Source organism: Caretta caretta, chromosome 20 (genome assembly GCF_965140235.1).
Source record: "Caretta caretta isolate rCarCar2 chromosome 20, rCarCar1.hap1, whole genome shotgun sequence".
In the NCBI taxonomy this organism is placed as follows: Eukaryota; Metazoa; Chordata; order Testudines; family Cheloniidae; genus Caretta; species Caretta caretta.
In genome coordinates this window covers 875,511-895,853 of record NC_134225.1, presented here as the reverse complement: position 1 = coordinate 895,853, position 20,343 = coordinate 875,511, and the positions used below count along the sequence as shown (strand labels likewise).

General features: G+C 48.4%; 1 protein-coding gene across 3 annotated transcripts in view; it reads left to right on the top strand.

Moving 5' to 3' along the window:
• The window catches only part of FIGNL2 (fidgetin like 2), a 50,992-nt gene extending 31,121 nt beyond the window's left edge, over nucleotides 1-19,871 (top strand). For 2 of the 3 annotated variants that reach the window (XM_048832119.2, XM_075121597.1), the window contains exon 2: nucleotides 11,578-19,871. In XM_048832119.2, coding sequence (XP_048688076.1) covers nucleotides 11,589-13,805 — 2,217 coding nt within the window. In that variant the 5' untranslated portion in view covers nucleotides 11,578-11,588 and the 3' untranslated portion in view covers nucleotides 13,806-19,871. The remainder of the gene's footprint in view (nucleotides 1-11,577) is intronic. The other variant, XR_012665591.1, reaches the window with a different exon arrangement.
• The last annotated feature ends 472 nt before the right edge of the window (nucleotides 19,872-20,343 follow it).

Below are 20,343 nucleotides of genomic sequence, written 5' to 3'. Positions count from 1 at the left end.
TGAACAGGCCAAATTTGTACCTCGATATCCAGCATTGTAAACCTTGGATTTCATTTCATAGCAACAGACCAGATTGCAAAAAATCAGCTCCCATGACTTGGATTTGTTATTGTTTGGTTTTGTGGTTTAACATCTAACCTCTCCAGTTCTTTCGCTAATGTTGTCAGGTACAACTTACAGCCGTATATAAAAATAAAACACAGTACTCTGCTCTGTTCACCCCCAATACTTCAGCATCCGTTTTGGAGCCAGATGCTCCATTGGTATAAATCAGAGAAGCTGCCATGACTTCAGTGGAGTTATGCTGATTTACACCATCGGAGGTGCTGACACCATGTCTGCAGAATACTGAGGAGTGTGTGTGTTTTAAATAACAGGTTTATCTTTATTTTCCTTTATCTTCTGGGTGATTGTGGAGGAGACTGTGTGCTGTAGTGCTGGTGAAGAGGAAAAGCTGAGTGCAGAGATGAAACTTTGAAGATACAGCTCCAAGTTGTAGGGGAGGTAGAAGAAGGCGGTGGTGCAGTTTTCATACTTGCAGTTATGGATAAGCGGCCATTAAACACGGGACTTTATTTTTTCAAACAAACCTGAAGACTGTTAGGGCGTTAGGATGAAAACACATGGCTTTTGCACATCCCAGCCACCCGTTGGCTTGAGGAAATGCTTATAGGTGCTGGAGAGAGATTGATGGAAAACATTTCCTTTTAATAGACTCTGGGACAGACTGAAAGCTTTGCCCTTCTGCAAAATTCTTTAAATAATTAAAAATTCTGCTCTCATTTGCCCAGGTGTATCTCTGGTGGGCTTAGTGCCAATAACTCCTGATTTACACCAGCATGAGTGAGGACAGAATCAGGCCCAGGGTGTGAGTGAGTTTTTTTGCAGTGGTGCTGGAAATGTATCCATTTTTAAAACCGTTGCTAAGGTTTAATGATGCCACTCGCTAGCTGGGTGACCTTGGGTGAGTCACTTCCCCAGCTCCGGAATGGGTTTGTAATACCAACCTGCCCCAGAGGGGCGTTGTGACGGTTAGTGCATCCGTGTGTGTAAAGTGCTTTTAGACCTCAGTCGCCACAGAGAGCAGAGCGCTAAGGCATTGTGTCAGGTCACGGGGCAGAGGCTCTGTGGTAGCTGAGCCCTGCTTACCCCTGGAGAGTTACCCCGATGCAGCTGCTACAAGACTTGGCAATGTAGCTAAACCAGTGCAAACATCTAGTGTGGACACGCTGTACGGGTGTAAAATGGGGCTTATGTTGGTATGTCATCACAACAAGCTGCACTGATAGGACCGCGATAGGACTTACTAAGGGCTTGTTTACCTGGCACGTTACTGCATGACAAGATGGTGCATTGTAGATTCACACCCTGACTTACTGCACAGTAACGGGCCATGTAGACAAGCTCTTAGGGTTTGTACGAGCCTAACTGTGTAGACGCATTTACATCCATGTGAATTTCTTTCACGTAGGTGGGGCCAAATTCATCACGTTTTGTGGGCGCTTTGCTAGGCAGCTGGTCACGGATCTCAGATACCATGGTGATGAGAGAACCTGTAACAGATCAGTGTTTAATGTGCATGTGCCCAGTACAGGGAAAGCCAGAGAACCAGGGTTTGTTACCACTGTAAAGAAATGCTGCTCGTTGATTTTGCTCCATTTGCTTTTGGGGAGCAGGAAGAAACTAAAGGCTTATGGAACTTGCAGCACAAATCTTGCTCTTCCACCAGCACATCTCAGGATGGGCATGGCCTGTTCCCAGCTCTGGATGGTCCGGCACTAGCAGAGAAATTAAATCATCTGGTGCCTGTTCATTTTCTGGGCACTGTTTGGGTCTAACATTTACATGTTAACTGCCCCAAACTCCAGCTGGACTCTTCCTGTTTCCTGTATGGTCCTAGCGGTTCTGTAATCCTGTAAACATGTCCTTTGCCACCCCAGATTACACCAGTGGGTCAGGGAGTCTGGCATCTTGCCTCGCCGCAGGATGTGACCTGGGAAAGAGAGAATCTCTGCCCTGCCCCTTTGTAATGCCATAAGCCAACTGATGCCGTGAAGCGGGAGCTCTGCTTGCCCTAATTGATAGTGATTAGTTTCATGAACACTTTTTTTTTTTTTTAACCCTCCATCTGGGGAAGCTGGTTATTTCTCCTGCTGCCTGATTTGTAGGGCTGTACGCTGTGTTAGGGACTGGAGTTTGCCAGGGTGTTGTGTTCCAGCAGAGGAGCGGGATGTTTTTCCTCCCCAGAAACGCTAGAGGGAGCAGTGGGCAGGCTTTCCGGGAGCTGGACTGGTTTTGCAAAGAGGTGAGGGGTGGTCACTAAAGGAAGATCATCAGAGGTGCACGCACACCAGTCCCCTTTTGTATCTCATTCCTAGGTGATCTTTAAAGGAACTCATGTCCTCCCCCCCCCCTCCCCCCACTGCTCAGCCAAATGCAGACTGGATTCAGATCCTGTCACGCTGCAGATTCTCAGCTCGAGGGGGATTGCTGTTCTATTTCCCCCCATCTCTGCCTTCGGAGTCTGCACTGAACTAGTCCCTCACCATGCTGCTAAGGACTGCTGGGTAGCTGCAGGCTGAGGATGTGGTCGCTCCTGGCCATTGAAGATCCCATGGCACCGTTTCTTAGTCAGGGCAGGGCATTAGCCCTAGTGGTCGTGCTGATTTCATCCTGTTTCTTCAGAGGGGGCTGCCTTTCAGTGGTGGGCAAAGTGGTCCTTCCATAGCCCTCCCATGGGGCGGTTGCGAGGTTTCATTCACTGTTTGCAAAGCCCTTCTGAGACCCGCATAGGCCACATTTTATTAATAGTGTTGTTTTGTGTGCGGGCTGCTCTGTCTCTCCCGCCCTGTGGAATATAATCCCTGGTGCCTCTACTGTTGGGTAATCAGCGTTGCCTGCTTTCCATTTCCCCCCTTCATCTTCCCTGGGGTTTGCTCCCCTCCCTTCCCCCTCCTCCTCCGATGTCACTTGTTCATTTTCATTAGAAACGCGGCGCTCCCAGGTTTTAGCTCAAGGGAACTGTGCCTTCTCTCGGGCTGGAGCTGGCAGCGTTGTGCCGATCCGGTCACTGGACGTCGCATTGCTCTTCGCGGCATGAGAGGTTGTGTGCTGCAAAGCATCAATAGGGCCTGATCTTTAGTCAGTGTGATTAATGTCCATGGAGCCCCACCAGTTTACCCCAGATGAGGATCTGGGCCCCCGTGGGTGTGGGTCCAGTGTGTGCGTTCACGTTCTGTGCAGTGTACTGGTGTGGAGAGCGTGTATTGTATGTGTGCACAAATATTCATGTTGTGTGTGCGTGTAAAAACCCAGGCTGGGGATACAGGGTGTTTGTTAGCTCGTCTGAGGTGTTTGCAGTGCATGTGCCTGCATTGTGTGCCTTCCACCATGGCCGGTTGTCGCTTGGGCTGGACAGAGTGAGTAAAGCCTCGTGGCTGTTTGTGAAATAACTCGCCCAGGATTTTCCCGTTTGGACACAGAGGGCTGGTGGATCAGGGCAGCAGCCCGAGCTGAGCAGTAAAAGGGGTGTTGGGGGGACAGAGCACTCCCCACCTCAAACACTGAACAGTTGGACACTCTGCTGTGCACCCTAGTTGTATGCAGTTAAAAAGCCCCCTAACAAAAGCCCTGTTCAGCGTTGCTGCTGAATAGATTAACAAGATTTCCATAATTAGTGCACCCGGGAACAATAGGATTCTCCTTTGCCCAGCCCCCCCTCCCTCCTTTTGTCTTGTGCTTTAGATAATGGAGAAGCGGGGAGGGTGGGAAACTGACATGCCATTTGGTCACTGGACAGTCATTTTCTCACACTGCCGAAGGGGACCATTGAAACATCTGTCCTGCTCTGAAAGCTTATTCACGTTACATTTCAAACCCATGACAACTTCTGTGCCTGCCAGCCCCGTCCCCCCACTCCCTCTCTCTCTCTCTTTTCTTATTTTTAAGGGCATGGGTTTTGGTTTTAGCTTTTGCTTTGGCCCTTTTCCCAAATGCCTTTCGAACCCCACATTTACACAGATCGTATGGATTCATTTTTCCCTTTGTGTGTGTGTTTTTTTTAAATTGTGTTTTGTGTTACTCTTCACACCGATACTCCGTATAAATACACTTCATGATGACAATAATTCTGGCACCAGCCAAATTCCAGAGCCTCTGAAGTTTGCCTGTAGAAACTTTGTTCTGCGTGTCTACAACGCCTAGCACAAAGGAGTTCTGGTTCATGCACTCGCACAGAGCAAGTAATTATAATAGAATCAGGCAGTCCTCTTTGCGTGTGCAAATATTGGGTGTGTGCAGTTGAAAAGATGCTCTGGGAAAATCAGATCCATTTTGCTACATGTGCTTGGAAAACCACCTCTGCAATAGATCCCGATCCTGCAGCCACCCTTTGTGTGAGGAATTCCTGGGAAATCAGTCAGTTCCAGGCATGGAGCAACTCTGGGGTCAGGCTCATAAAAAATATTTCTTTCTCTCTGCTTCTATAAAACCAACCCCTTTGACTCCCTGGATGTGCAGGGATTGGCCAGTGTGGATGCTGCTGCAGGATTGGGACCTGGTTTGTTATTAACAGGCATAAGCCACATAAACACATACCCAGATTCTGCCCACGCACTTCTGACCTCTTAGTTAGACCTACAGTTACTGGCTGAGAGGCACTGTTCACCATTCCTGACCCTGGGTCTGTTCCTGAACAAGTCTCTGACAGGTTTTGATAACATTTGAAGAAATAAATGATAAATGGTGGGATGTGTCCATTTTTCAGGGCTGATGCGCCTTTGGGAGTGAATACCGTAGGGCTGGAGTACACGCATGCACACACATGTGTGCGCACACAAACACAAACAAACCTTCATCAAAACAACCACATGGGTTCACACCTTGAGCTATTTCTCTGTAAATCTGCATAGAGACATTCTTAATTTGTAATAAACTGTCCTGCTTCCCTTCAGCTTCTCCACATTTGCACTAAAATAACCAAAGGAGTAAATTAAAACCACTTTCTGTGTAGACCAGCTCCGAGGGGTTCGTGCCCAAAGGTCCCTGGAGGCGTTTACACCTTGCTCAGTGGTATCTAAATGAAATAGAATTAAGCATAAAGTCCTTGACACATGGCCCAGAATGTAGAGCCCTGAACCCAACTGTTAAAACTCAGACAGACTAAGTGAGACATTCTGATAATCCAACACAAACTGAAAAAGGAAATGAAGAAGCAAAATGATCCCTTCGCTCTTATTCTAAGGGTATGTCTGCACTGCAAAAAAAGAAAAAAAAAAGAGTTGTGTTCTAAACTCCGGTTAGCTAATGCAGGTTAAATTAGCCGTGAATACACAGCAACTCATGTTAACAACTCGAATTAATCCCCCGGCTCCCCTCTAGGGGGCGCTAACCAAAGTTAAAAGCAGAGTTGCTGAATCTTCAATAAAAAGAACAGGAGGACTTGTGGCATCTTCGAGACTAACCAATTTATTTGAGCATAAGCTTTCGTGAGCTACAGCTCACTTCATCGGATGCATACTGTGGAAAATATAGTGGGGAGATTTTATGTACACAGAGAACATGAAACAATGGGTGTTGCCATACACACTGTAACGAGAGTGATCAATTAAGGTGAGCAGGAGAAAAAAATCTTTTGGAGTGATAATCAGGATGGCCCATTTCCAACAGTGTCTTCAGTGCTATTTTGTCCCAAGTTAGCTCACCTGAGTTCAGAACACACTTTTTTTGCAGTGTAGATGTCCCCTGAGTGACAGAATGATCCCCTGAATGAAAATATATTCTTTCATTTGTAAAATATTCACTCTCTGGAAACGGGGTAGTGGAGAGAGACTTCCAATTTTAGATGCAATTTTCTTGTGTCTTTGGCTGTGTTTGGGAAGACGTGGGCTAGGGCTTTTGCATCGCTCGATTCTGTGGGGAAAAGCAATGCCCTCCCTCAAAGAACTTAATTTCCTTAATGCTCCTTGTCATTATTTGTGTGGTATTTTCCTTGTAACCCCAAACCAGCTGTAACTAATAATTTTACTTGGGAGTGGGAAGATACTGGAAGTCTTCTGACTGTAAACTTGAAAAATTGCCAGATTTGGATGCAAGAGAGAAAATTGCCACTTAAGCTGATCAGCTCAATATTATAAACGTTGAGGTTACTTTTCTGATTAAGCAATTAATTCAACGAGTCTGGTGTTTGTAAAGGAGAACTTGAAAACAGTGCATGCATTTTCCAGCTATTGGAAATTAGAAAGAAAGAAAGGAAGAAAGAACGACCTTTGGAACAACATCTACTATAGTATCAGTGCATTATATGCACGTTCTGTACATACATAAGTGGTATTAACAGGGCTGGGGGCCACCCTGCCTCAAGAGAGAGAACATGACAGCAAAGAAACAGGCACTCTAAGGAGAACCTCAGGAAATAGACATGTCTTTTGTCTCTTGAAGGTTATTAAAACCTATGGCCAGGGACTCTTGGCTGTACAGCCCACTATGAGCAATATCCCAGCTTAAAGGAAGGGACGCAGTCCATGCCATCAGAGCTCATTAGGATTATTTGTTTTAGAGTAATGCGCAGATTGGGGCCCCATTGTGTTAGGTGCTGTACAAAGACGCAGTGAGGGAGACCCGAGCCCCAGATACCCTGGTGATGGAATCAATAGAATAATCTAAGGTATATCCACTTGCTTAGGTCCCAAAATACGCTTTCCTTAGAATCCTATGTATTGTCTTCCCTGGGCAGTGCTATAGGACCATGTGTGTAATATATTCCCTGTCCTCCACATTTTAAATCAGATTTTCGGCCCAGAGCAGAGTAAAAAGCATGTATCAATACTGGTTTATGGGCTCACATTGTCCTTTGCAGGCATAGTTCGCTGTTGTGCGCCTACCGAGTCGGGTTTTGTGGATCAAAGGCAATATACATCAGATCATCGATCACTTTATAATATGCCCTTTTCCTCTGTTGCAATCAATGGGGGAAAACCCACTCACACAATTAAAACCCACCTCCAGCTAGGCAGGAGACATGCGGCATTTCTAGGGGATTTCTGTGTCATTCTGTCTAGGAGTTTTGGGGTGGGGGACCTAATTGTTGCCTCTGCAAAGGGCCGGGTCCTTGTTGATGTAGCAGGAGTGTCGAGTGCTAGGCGCAAAACGCACTGTTGTAAGCTCTGTGGGGCAGGAGGTGTCTTTTCCTGTCTGTACCACGCCCAGCACAGTAGGGTCCTGGTCCATGACTGGGGCTCCTCGGCCTCGCCACAGCGCCGATGATAACCAGAGTCGCAATCGAGGCAGTTCTGCTAATGCGGTTCCTATTTTCTGATGTCTCTGCAGCAGTGCAGGAACATCGTGCCCCCTGGATGGTGCATCTAGAGTTGTTGGATGGATCTCCCTGGGATCTAGCCCTGTGCAGTCCTGGTTACCGCAATTACCGATCACGCTCGAGGGCCTGGTACTTTTGTTCTGTCTTTTCAAAACATCCTCCTTGTTCCTCCAAGTCTCGTGCTTCCTCCTGAAATTCACTTTTTCTTGTTAATCGCTTCCTGCTGCCTCGTGCTCCCGATCGAAGGGGGATGGTTTCCTCCCCCTCCAATCATACTTAGGGTTGTGCTTGGAAAAAAGCAGCTGCAAGAGGGGAAGTTTATTGGGAAGCACTCGCCGTTGCGTTCGTTAAGAAAGGGTCCTTTCCCCGCGGGCTGCCTTCGCTGTCTCTGTCTGACCATTTACCTATCGGTGGTGCTTTAATAATGGCAAGTAAATGCAGAGAGGATGTCAGATAAAGCCACGCAAAGCTGCCATTTAAATCCTCTTGTGTAAGTTTGATATCCAAAGTGGAAGCACAAATGCCATATAAGTCAATTAAAGCATTAAGTAATCTAATTGTGCTGTGGCCACAAAGTGGCTTAAAGGCTGAGAGAGGCAAGTGAATAGTGTGTCCAGAACCCTCCCAGCCCCCATTTTAGCATTCCCCCGAGGCCTTTGTGAATGAGTAAAGGGGGAGGGATGTTAGGGAAGGGGTGGAGGTTGGTGGTGAGAACATACACACACACAAGGACAACAATGAACAAGAGAGAGAGAGAGAGTACGTGCACACAGGCACTATGATCAGCGTCCAAAGGCCCCCTTCCCCTGGCCTTGAAATTTTGGAATTTGCTTTGCCCTTAGCAAGGCTCCCTGTCTGTCTTTGTTCATTAGCTCAGAAGAAGGAGAACAGTGCAATTAAAGTCACTTAAGAAAAGAAAAGGGTGATGTGCGGTTAGCAGGTTTCAGAGTAACAGCCGTGTTAGTCTGTATTCGCAAAAAGAGAAAGAGGACTTGTGGCACCTTAGACTAACCAATTTATTTGAGCATAAGCTTTCGTGAGCTACAGCTCACTTCATCTCCAGCACGGCCCGCCCTGGATTCTTTCATTGTGTGCAACTTTTCCCTGGTGCGTTCCTGGGCCAGAGACCTTCACTCCGTTCCGGTGAGAACAAGTGGGCCTGAGTCATGGAGCAAATCCACTGGAATCGACAGAGTTAAACAAGAGTAAAACCCGTGTCAGTGAAGCTTGCTCTGTGTATGTGGATCCATGTAATGTAATCTGTCCTCCCACTGCTCAGGGACCGCACAATCCAGGGCTCTAAATTCTGTTCAAACTCATTGGGCTAGATGCTCAGCCGATGGAAATCAGCATAACTCCGTTGATTTCCACGGAGTCCGTGAGGATCTGGTGCAATTTCTTCCACAACGACACTAAAGCTAACCAGTGGGGCTTGTCATGTAAAGCCAGTGGCTGCATGCTTTCTCCCGTTACTGTCTAATACATTTAATGAAGAATCCCAGCGTACAGGGGTCTGTTTTGTTTTTTCAAGGCTGTTTCATTATTAATGAGCCCCAGTTACCCTGCAAGGGGACTCCACTAGTCTGATTCTCCTCCTGCATGTGTCAATTGATCGAAATCATTGGCGTCAGCCAGGTGAAAAAAGGATGTGACCTCACAGTTGGGCCCCATATTTATATATCTCTAAGGGCCTGGTCCTGAAGGTCCGGCAAAGTCCAGAGGAGGCAAGAGTGCTCAGGACCTCACAGGATTAGGCCCCTTGGTTCCCGCCCGTGTAAAATCCTGCTGGAAGCTGTGTGAGTTGCTATCCTGAGCAAGTGTCTGGAATGAAAAACTACACTAGGCAGCATGGTGCATAGGTGCCGACTTCCTCTGTTCCTGGGTGATGCTCGGCCCCCGCTCTAGACCAGACCGTGCCCCCACTTCACCCCTTCCCCCAAGCTTCCACCCTCGCCCCGCCTCTTCCCAGCCCCACCCTGCCCCACCCTGCCTCTTCCCGCCCTTTCCGCTGCCTCTTCCTGCCCGGCTCTTCCCCCTCCCCTCCAGCGCCCCCTGAACAGCTGATTGTGGCTGGCGGGAGGTGCTGGGAGGGAGGGGGAGGAGTTGATGGGGCGGGTGCTGAGCACCCACTGTTTTTTTCCCATGGGTGCTCCAGCCCCGGGGCACACACGGAATCAGCACCTATGGCATGGCGGCTTATCCCACTTGATACCCTCTCTCCCCACCTACCCACACGCGCCCCAGGGAGCACAATGAAGGAAGCTGGCTCTGTAGGAGCCCGGTCCTGGACCACCAGCATGAACAGGTTTGTCTGGGTGGATTCCATGGAAGGTGGGAACCCTCCCCCCCCAACTCACCCACAGCACGGGGACCAGAGCAGCTGCTGGCTTCTCTTTATGGCGGGTTTGCCCAATGGGTCTCTGCTCCCTCATTCGCACTGGCCGTATGCCATCCCAGCACTGCTGCAGGGAGGGTCCCTTTGGACCCTCGCTCTGCTGTGCTCGGTGGGAGCAGGTTCCCCCTTCTGCAGCCTTCTCTTGTGCGCAGCAGAGCCATTGCCTTTAGGCCAGGAGGCAGGGCACAGCTCTTAGAAAACACCCATCCAGCTTTGTGATATTTCACCTCCCTGACAGTATGTATTTAATTTCCCGTGACAAATGGGCCTGGTGAAAAGAGCCTGGGATTCATATAGGCTCATGGATAATTCATAGAAAGTGTCCAACACGTCAGGAGAGGTGGAACTTGAGGCCTGTCTGCGTCGTTCTGCCTGGTTTATCCACGTGCTGATACGAACCAGTGCCTTGTGCTTTACTCTGTACGCAGGGCCTTTAGGGACAGTATTGTGCAAGGGGCCAGCACCCCAATAGCCCAGCAAATTGTGATCTGAGTCCCAGCGTCTTCACTCAAATCTATATCTGCTATGACCCTTTTGGCTGAGTCTCCTCTTGCTCCTGCTGGCGTAAAGCGGGAAGGGAGCTGCATGTTTGAGAGGAGGAGACTCTGATCCTTTGTGTTCTGTCCTAAACTTATCTTCTAACCCTTTGAACAAGCTGAGCAGAAATGCAGACTGGAGTCTGCCCCTTGTGTGCCATTTACACCAGTGCAAAGGCAGTGCAAAGTGCTACCATGTGAAAATGGCTTTGCAGTGTTGTGAAGGCCCCGACAAGGCCCAGGGTAACAGACTAAGGGCTAGTCGAAACTGCCACACTACATCGCTCTGATCTGAGTTACATCCTCTGTCGATGCATATTTCATCACAACAACCTTAACTCTGACTTAGCATGTGAGTTCTTAGGGCAGTGCCTGTCTTTTTGTGATGTACTTGCAGTGTCTTGCTTTGGGCGTGACTGGGATCTCCAAGCACTACTGCAGTGAAACTAATAATAATAATGATCCATGATTCATTGGGTGGGTTTTGTGGTCCTATTTTGAATTTCTCAAATAAAAAGTGGCTTAGACGTGTAAAGCACTGCAATGATTATTAGTGATACGCAGGGAATTGTGTGTATGGTTCCCATCGGTGTGAATAGACTAAAATCCACTCCAAACCATCAGAGATGAGAATGTCTCCTCTTAGGCCCTGATCCAGTGTGTTCTATACTGTTCCACAATCTTGTCTTGATCACAAAATGCTGCCTAGTAGAACTTTGAGTGAAATAAGCAGCTGGTCTTGGTATTCTTGTGACCACTGGGGGCGAATCTCCGTTTTGGCACGTGGTGATATTTACAACTGGGACTGCATAGGTCACTAAACGTTTTCCCAGTGTAACTTAAACATTTTTGTCTTGAAGCCTGATTCAGTTTTTTTAAAAAAGCTTCCCCACCCCCACCCCCAAAATCATAGGGCATAGAAATTCTCCTAAAGAGAAGCCAACCCAGCCTCAAAAGGGGCTCTATGAACATCACAGAGCCTTTTGCTAAAATATTCAAACTTCAGCGCCTGAAGGCAGGCTCCGGAATACCACTGGCCTGCTTGGCAAGGTGCTAATTGCCCTCAGCTCCTGCGGACTTCAGTGGGCCTTGTGCCTGCTCTTCACTTCTAGAGATCAGGATACTTTTATTTAGGTGAGGGGTTCTTGGCCTCTTCCGTGCGGAGGACACCCATGGAGCCCTATCGCGTAGCTGGGACCCTCTTTACGTTTAGCAAACGGAGAAGGGCAGGGTGCTGAGCCCCGTACATTTAAACCTGCCTCCAGTTCAGCAGGACCACTCTACTCCAGGACCGTATTTAACCCTTTCTACCTCTGTTTCCCTGTCCCCAGCTCTGTTGAAGATGCACTGGACACCAGAGCATGCCCAGCCCCTGAACCAGTGGCCAGAGCAGCACCTCGATGTCTCTTCCACCACCTCCTCACCGGCCCACAAATCTGACCTCTACCACAGCAGCCGGCAGCGCTTCAACTACGCCTGGGCCAACGACGACATCTCCGCGCTGACGGCCTCCAACCTCCTCAAGAGGTATGCGGAGAAGTACTCGGGGGTGCTGGACTCGCCCTATGAGAGGCCGGTGCTGAACAGCTATGGAGATGGAGCCTTTGGGCCGCTCAATGGGCAGAAAGGTGACGTGGAGCCCTGGCCGATGCCGCACGGCTCGGACGGTGCCTACCCCCTGAACACCATGCACGATGGGCTGCCTGGCTCCAAGGGGGTTGTTCCTTCTGCCCCAGGAAATGGGCCGGTAGGGCTTGGCAGCTCCCCTGTTGTCTGCGAGGTTGCTCGGGACCCCATTTATCCCACTAACTCGTGTGGGGGAGCCGCCGGCTCCAGCGGCCTTGGCTTGTCTCAGGAGTATACCTCAGGCTACAGTGGCACCTACCTGCCATCGGGCTACTGCAGCCAGCCCGCGACAGCACTTCCCCCTCCCCACCCGTCAACCCTGCACAGCTCAGGACTCTTGCAGCCCACGCACCCTTCCTCGGCGCTGGTCCCCAGCTACAGCTCCTCAGGACCCATGTACAACTACGCTTCAGGCAGCTACGCGCCTCAGCCCGGCTACGGGGGGATCCACCCTCCGCACCCGTCGGCCTCTTACCTGCCCTCGGGCATTGCTGCACCCACCCCCATCCCCCCGCCGCCCCCCTCCTCCCGGCCCCCGGGCATCCCTGGTTATAGCTACCAGAGCTCCAGCCTGCCCCCCCTCCCAGTGCCCCCCCTCAGCAGCGACTCGGGGGGCTCCCTGAAACGAAAGGCCTTTGATATCCCGGGGGGGGAGGACGAAGCTGAGGGCAGGTACAGGAAATACAGCTACGAGCAACCAAAGTCCACCCCTGAGTCGCCATACCAGATGTCCGACAACGGCGAATGTGGAGGCAACAGCTTCAGCCGAAGCACCGAGACCTCTCAGCTGCCCTTCAAGGCTGGGAAAAGGCCGACGGGAGCAGCGGCGACAGTGGCCTTGGAGGAGCATGTAGGGAAGTACAACAGCCAGCCCATGAAAGGCCTGGTCTCCCCTCCGTATGGCGCCGGGGAAGCCCCTTTGAGGCCCGGGGAGAGCTTTGAGAAGTTCACCCCACCTCTCGCCAATGGCGAGCGTGCAGGTGGCGAGCAAGGTCATGCCTTCACCCACGGGATGCAGGCCAAGCCGCAGGGGTTCAGCAGCCAGCCTGTGGAAGAGCAGCTGAAAAACGTAGACCCCCTGATACTAGAGCTGGTGAACAACAAAATCGTCGACTGCAGCCCGCCCGTCCAATGGACGGACATTGCTGGCCAGGTCTCGGTCAAAGCCGCCATCGAGGAAGAGCTGGTGTGGCCTATCCTGAGGCCTGGGGCCTACACTGGGGAGAGCCGGCCACCCAGAGCCATCCTACTGTTCGGGCCTCGTGGAGCAGGGAAAACCCTGCTGAGCAGGTGCATCTCCACCCAGCTGGGCTCAACCTTCCTGAATCTCAGCGGGACGGCCCTGCTTTCCAAGTGGAAGGGCGAGGCCGAGAAGATCCTGCAGACGGTCTTCTTCGTGGCCAGCTGCCGTCAGCCATCAGTGGTGCTCATCTCCGAGGTGGAGTCCCTCCTCGTGGCCTGCGCTGGTGAAGAAGCCGCCCAGGCGAGCGGCCTCAAGACTCAGCTGCTTTCCTACTTGGACAACATAGCTACCTCAGCCGAGCAGAATGTCGTCGTCATCGGGACGACCACCCGGCCCAGCACTGTGGACGAAGCCTCCCAGAGGAGGTTCACCAAGCGGTTCTACATTTCCCCGCCCGACAGCATCGCCCGGCGGCAGATCCTCCACCACACCTTGGCCCAGCAGAACTACTGCCTCAGTGAACGGGAGATGGCCTCCCTCGTGCAGCACACCGAGAGCTACTCGGGCAGCGAGCTCATCCAGCTGTGCCAGCAGGCCGGCCCCACCAAACTCCACAGCCTGCCAGGCCAGCTGCAGCCCACCTCCTATAAAGACTTCGAGAACGCCTTCTGTAAAGTCCGCCCCACCGTCTCCCAGAAGGAGCTGGACTTGTACATGGAGTGGGACAAAATGTACGGGTCCAGGCACTGACGGCGCGTGGAAGGGGTGGGCTGGGGGAGCCAAGCCCTCAGCCTCAGACTCCAGTGGCATTTTTTTTGTTGATGGTGTTGTTGGTTGTGTGCCAGCTTGACCTCTGAGTGGAAGATTCGGGGGGATTATTTTGTATTTGTTAAGATCTATTGCTCTGGAGTCTCTGGTCTAGCTCCAGCTGCTAAGGATGGAATCACAGCTCGCCCATGAATTCAGTCAGTGTCTTTTGTCTTTCTCCTATGTCCAAGCTGATCTGAAGGTGAAATACTTGATCCAAGAAAAGACCCGAACACAAACAAATTCTTTTACAGGCTTTTTTATGTCATACTTGACTGATTTTGTTTGTTTGTTTTTGTTTTTGGAAGTAGTCGCTCACTGAACTCAGGATAATCTATTTATTATTCGTCTACTTTCCCGTTCATCCGTTTTGAGACCAGCAACGTAAAGGATGCAGCCAGGTGGAGATGTGTTTGGTTTTAGCCTTCTCATGCGTGATACGACAGCTCTCTAGTCGATTTACAGAGACCTGATTTTTGTTGTTGTTGTTCCTAATAGAAATTTTTCAGCCATCATTTAACAAAACCAGCCCCCTTTGGCTGTGGCTCTGTGGGCAATTTTTCTGTACTGAACTGTGCCATACAAAGGACTTGTCCCCCGCACAAGTCAACATCTTTTCAAGCCATCATGAGGAATTTATTATTAGGAATAAACGGCACAGGGAGATGGGAGGAGGGAGGGAAGGTTTGAAGTAAAGAAAAATGTAGATTGTTTAATATACTAGACCTCATTTTTATTTTTGTAATGTATGTAGTATTTTTTTGTTTTTTCTTTTTAACTACTCAGGAAAAAAATTACCTCAGAAAAAACAAACAAACAAACAAACCCGAATGTGTTTTTAAAAACTCTTTTATCTTCTCAAGAAAGGGAAGGGGGGGAAAAGATCTTAAGAGTTTGCCAAACTCAATACAAAGCTGCATTATGTGTTTGCTTCCAAAAAAGGGTGACAGAAAGAAGAAAAAAACAAAACTTGAAGTTGTTACAAAGATGAAAGCTGAATGTATTTCGGGTGCTTTTCACAATATATTATGCCATAATTTTATTTTATTTTTTTTTCCACATTGTTATTGTAGCGTTTGGTGGAGTAACGTGTCTTCAAAGGAAAAGAGAGTATTAGTGCCGTAGTTTAAAAGCTGTTGCTAGTACCACTTTTTGGATAAACCTACGGGGTATGTTCCCAACTTTCTTGGTTTGCAAAGCTTGCTTCTCTGTTGTGCTCTCCACTTCCTCTTCTTGCATCTCCCAGCTAGGGGCCCTTCCTGGGCTGCAGAAGTGAGCATGTTTATGTGTGGTCAAGACCCAACCATGTTGTAAGAAGGTTTATTTTGCCTTTGTGAACAGGAAAAACTATGGTAGAGAACCAAGTTTTAACCTGCAAAGGCTTCTGCACTGTGCGTTTAAGGCCTTATCTCCAGGAGAAAGCTGCACTGCTTTACTTAAGGGTGAGATTTCAAACAGATTTAATGAAACCAGTGCAAACCTCTGTGTGGATGCTCATCTTTTTGTTTAAACCAGGCGTATTTCGGTGTAGCCCAGAGTCAGTTAGGAGTTGGCAGAAGCTGAAACAAAACGAGCTGCCTTTAAACCAAACTAAGAGGTTTGCACCAGTTTAACTAAATCATTTTTAAAAAACAGCTGAAGTTAAACTAGTGCCGTTTGGTAGGTCTCAGCCCATTTCTTACTGCCCAGTCCTGCACATTGTGTTGCTGGCGTGTCATGTTGCCCCGTGCAGAACAACATGCCGAATCAGGGACTTCGTTTGCAGGCAAGGCCCTCTCAAAACCCACCCCTACAGGAGCAGAGAGCAACGGCAGAGGGGTAAAGCTAAATATCTCGTGTGTCTTCCTGGCACTAGCTGTAACCCTCTGAGACCCGTGTGTGCATCTGAAATAATGCAAGGCCCAGTCGCCTCATGCAGAGGCTTTTCCGGTCTCGCATTTTCCTTCCATCTAGCGAAGATGGGTATGTCCCAGTCAGTGGTAGGGGAAGGCAGGGCAGTACCATTGTGACCCCCTGGGAATCATACCCACTGGCCCAGTGGCATTGCCACCATTCCAGAACTAAGGGGTCCGATCCCAACCCCACTGTATTCTTCTTACCCGCGTGGAGATTCGCATCACCTCAGCCCCCGGCTGGCTCCCTGAGCTGCATTTATACGGCCTATAAAAAACAAGCCAAGCACTTGAAATACAAAATGCCAAACCCCCAGGCACTTGAAGTACTACTGCGGGCACTGCCTGGTAATAGAGTGTGAGCCCATGGTTTGTGCTTATCTAGGACACTATAGCAATGCTTAGCAGCCGAAGGGCTAGAGCTAAAAGGCCAATGGAGAATTAACGTCTAATGCTGAGAACTGGCCACTTTGGGGCAGGGAAGAGGCACAGAGCAGGATGAAGCAGGTTAGCAAGGGCATTGGGAGATTCTCTGGTCCTGAATTTCGGTTACTCCCATCCCTGCATGTGTGGGAAGGTGGAGTTAAGGTGGATTTAAGCCAGTTTTGCACTCCCCTGTGTTTTGTGGGCTTTCAGGGGCCATCATATCCTCCAGTGTTAAACTGGAGGTACAGCAGCCTCAGGGGTGCTCTAACTTATGCTTTAGTTCCCATGGCCCCCTTTGGGCCAGGAGAAGCAGAGAATAGTGGCAGTGTAGTCCAGGCACTCCCACTTCCTTAGTTAGATCATTTTGCTCTACTGGGGGGAAGGCAGCTGGGGGAAGCTAGCCAGGGTACCACAGTTGTTCCCTCCCTGGCTCTGTGTTCATCACAGCCATTCTCTTCTCACACCAGATAATGCCCCTGTGCCAGGTGCCAACACATGGCTGCCTCTTAACTTCTTTCTCTAGGCATGTTCTTAACAAATCATTTGGGAGGGAACAGACACCTTGGCTCATGGTCTACAGGACTGCAATCATGCCCCTTATCCCCACCAAAGCTTCGTTGGTGTTGCATTTGATAAAACCAGTTTCTTGAGAGGTTTTGCATGCTATAGTCTGTGAGCCAGGAACTCTGACTGCTCAGGGAGAGTGGAAGGGTGTTTGCAGGGGTGAGATGAGGGAGCTGGAGCTGTTAAGGGGCTTGCTGCTTCTCTGTCCTGACTTTGGAGCCCATGTGTCTCATGAGAAGATTCTGCTGCTAGCATTGCAACGTTCCCCCCTTCACCCTACAACGAATGAGGTTTTTGCACTCGCACCCAGAACATGCGATGTCCCTGCACAAACATATAACGGCCCAGTCCCCAACCCAAACTATTTCTTGAAATCCTCAATTTGAGTAGCTGCCTGAAAAGGAAATCTTTTTAAAAGGGGCATCTGCATTGTAAAGACTCACTATGTAACTCAGTCTAACTGCACCATCTCTGCCTCTGATGGACCAGAGCAAGTAGCAGAATAGCACTGATGTGCTTGTGACAACCAGCGTTCATTAGCTTTGTGCAGATTTACTGTATAACCAGACCAACCATTTAAAACGATGTAGGGCCCAATTGAAAGCCCTTTTGAGTAAATGGAACTAGAACCCTATCCACTTCACTGAACTGTGGATCAGATCTTTGGATGATGAGTGCAAACAGGGCTCTGTTACTTTTTATGGTGCAGATGTTCCTTTTCACTTTCTGTATCGATCTCCACCTTCATCTCAATTTGCAATAATCAGATTGACCCAGAAGCTGGAGAGGGATAGCACTGTCCTTTATTTGTTCTTCACTGTGCTGCATTCCGCTGCCCTTTGCGGGCTGTGACAAGCATTGCCACTTGAAAAGTGCCATTGTCTCTTGTGGGGGCAGGTGTGCTGCGTTGGATTGGATTGTTTTCACTGCTCTCATTCATTCCTTCCCTCCTCCCTCTGCTTCCTCAGATCCTAATATCTCACTTTCTTTCAGGGTCTTTCCACCAGCTCCTTTTGAGGCATCTCCTTCTCCGGGTTGGATTCGAGAACCTTGGCAGCTCTAACCAGTGCTCCGTCTCTCGGACAGCTGCTGCGTTTAACCATTGAGAAAGCAGAAGCCCAGGCTATTAAAGTAGCCTTACATGAGTGTATAATTTAGGAGGCAAATTAAATAAGCTCTTCTCCATTATCTCTGAGGGCTTAGTATAAAACACTGGATGAGACCCAGGGCACTTTTCACACAGGGCTCAGTTTTTCTGCTTTTTCTCTCTAGGATTCTTCATTTGTTCTTTCGAAATCATGGAAAACAAAAGCCAGAAAGTGTTCAGCAGCTAGAGAGAGCTGCTTGCAGTGAGGTGTCCAGTGGTGGCACTTACTGGGCAACTCACTGCTGGAATATGTGCTTGCCACTCAGACCAGGATATAGTCCCTGAAATAGCTGCACCTGACTCTTCTTGCTGAAGTTTGCCCAAGACACAGAGTTACATTCTGTATTAACCAAAAGTCCCCAGGTGTCAGGAATCAACCCATATTCTCTATGACCAGGGATTCCCTGGGGCTGTTGCCCAGACTCAGCACTTCCCCTGTTATATATGTTGGTGGTTTGGAAATGGTCCTAGTTACAGTCCATGTACAATGGTTGAACAGCTGCTCACTGAAAGAAAAGGGGCAGCAAGACCATACATGCAGTAGGCTGCAGGAATCGACCCTCTAAAATTCTAGCCACTTGTTTTTCTTAATGATGGTATCTGGCTCCAGCCAGACCCTCATCCTTTTTCTGATTTCCCACTGAGAATTAAGAATGGCTAGACTTGGCTCTCTTGGGGAAAGGATTTCTGGTTGGTCTATCTTCCCTTGATTAGTAATGCATGAAAATGAATAAAGCAAAGGGGGAAGGAGTTGACTGACAGTGGAACCCTGAGGAGGGAGAGGATTGAAAAGGTGCAGGGGATTTTAATTTTTTTTAATTTATCAAGTTTGACTGTGTTGGGCCAGTTTTCAAAACTTGGCCGCTAAATTTAAGAGATCCAATGCCATGGTCGGGCTCTCAGATTGACACTCAGGCACCTAAGGCATGTATTTGGGCACCTGACTGCTGGTTTGAATGGCTGGGGGACAAATTGGGTGTCCAGCGTTAAAAGTGGGGTATGGACAACATCAGTTGGTAAGGGGAGGGTGTATACGTGAGAGACATTGGATAAACTGGTTGAAATACAATAAGATAACATGACCCAGACAATTTTCAAAAGATTTTTTTTAAAAAATGTTTCTGTGTTCTTGTTTTATATGAAATTGGAAGTACTATACAAGAGGAACTGTTCTTTATTTTTTGTCTATTAAGAGGCAACAAGGAACCAAGACTTCTGGGCTCTGTTCCCTGATGGTGTCATGGGTTTACTGCACGACCTTGGATTAGTTTTATAACATGCTCTCTGCCTCAGTTTGCCCATCTGTAAAATGGGGGATAATCCCACTCGCAGAGATGAGGAATCAGCAAAAATCTCCCAAGAAATATAAATGTCTCTGTGGTGTAATTAGCAGCACGTTCCCTGAGTTGTACTCCAGGCTGGGACTTAAGGAGATCCAGGATAGTGGCAGCAAGCTGCACAAGCTGTGAGCTGAAGAGCCAGAGAGGACTGAAGGGTCTGTGTCCAGGACCTCAACAAAGAATACCTTGTTATGTTCAGTATAGCCAAAGCCTCTCTATTTCCTGCTGCATGAGACATCACAGGAGGAGGCTATGTCCAAATATTATGATATCTACATGAACTTTTTCAGGTTCACCTGTGTACGTGTGTATCTGCACATTCACTTGATAGTACCATGATCGCCTTTCTACAAAGTTGGCTCTTGGGGATATTTTTAAAATGTACCTCCTTTTAGCATCCTCCTTGCCCTCCCTCTCACCTTTCCTCCAAAAAGTGGTACTGGATTTTTGAAGACTCTTTTTCTTATTATCATATTTGACTTTGTACATCCTCTGTAACCATTTCTACCTCATTTTGCAACATATTGTACATGAAAGTATTTAATTCATGTCTTATTAATGTCTGAAAAGAAATGCTTTTGAACTGTAATGGTCTACCTCAAAAAATACTGTATTTTAAAAAGAAAAGTATTACACAGTATTAAAGAGATTACATGAAAAACAACGTTTGACTGCAAGAGCATGTAGTTTATTATTCATTACATCATCTCTCTCTCAGAACGTTCACAGTGGTATTTGGAATCGTCACAGTAACAGCGTGGAAATACGGCCAGGGAATCTGTACCCTATTGTGACAACTGGTCAGGGATTTTTTGACTAGAAGTTTTCCCACCCAAAAACGTTGCTTCAGCAGAACTGAATGTGTTTGTGGGAATTAGTTGGTTTTGACAAATTTACTCCGCTCGAAAACCTGTTGGAAAAAAGTTTTCACATTATCAAAATGTCCTGTTTCAACGTTTTAGAAACAAAACATGAGTTTCCTGATTCAAAATGGTTCTGTTTTGAAATTTAAGCTAATTATAGTTAAATAATTTTTTAAAAAGGGTCAGAGACAAAGCATTTGGAAATGATCAGAATAAAAGTTTCAGTGGACCCAAACCACACACATGTTG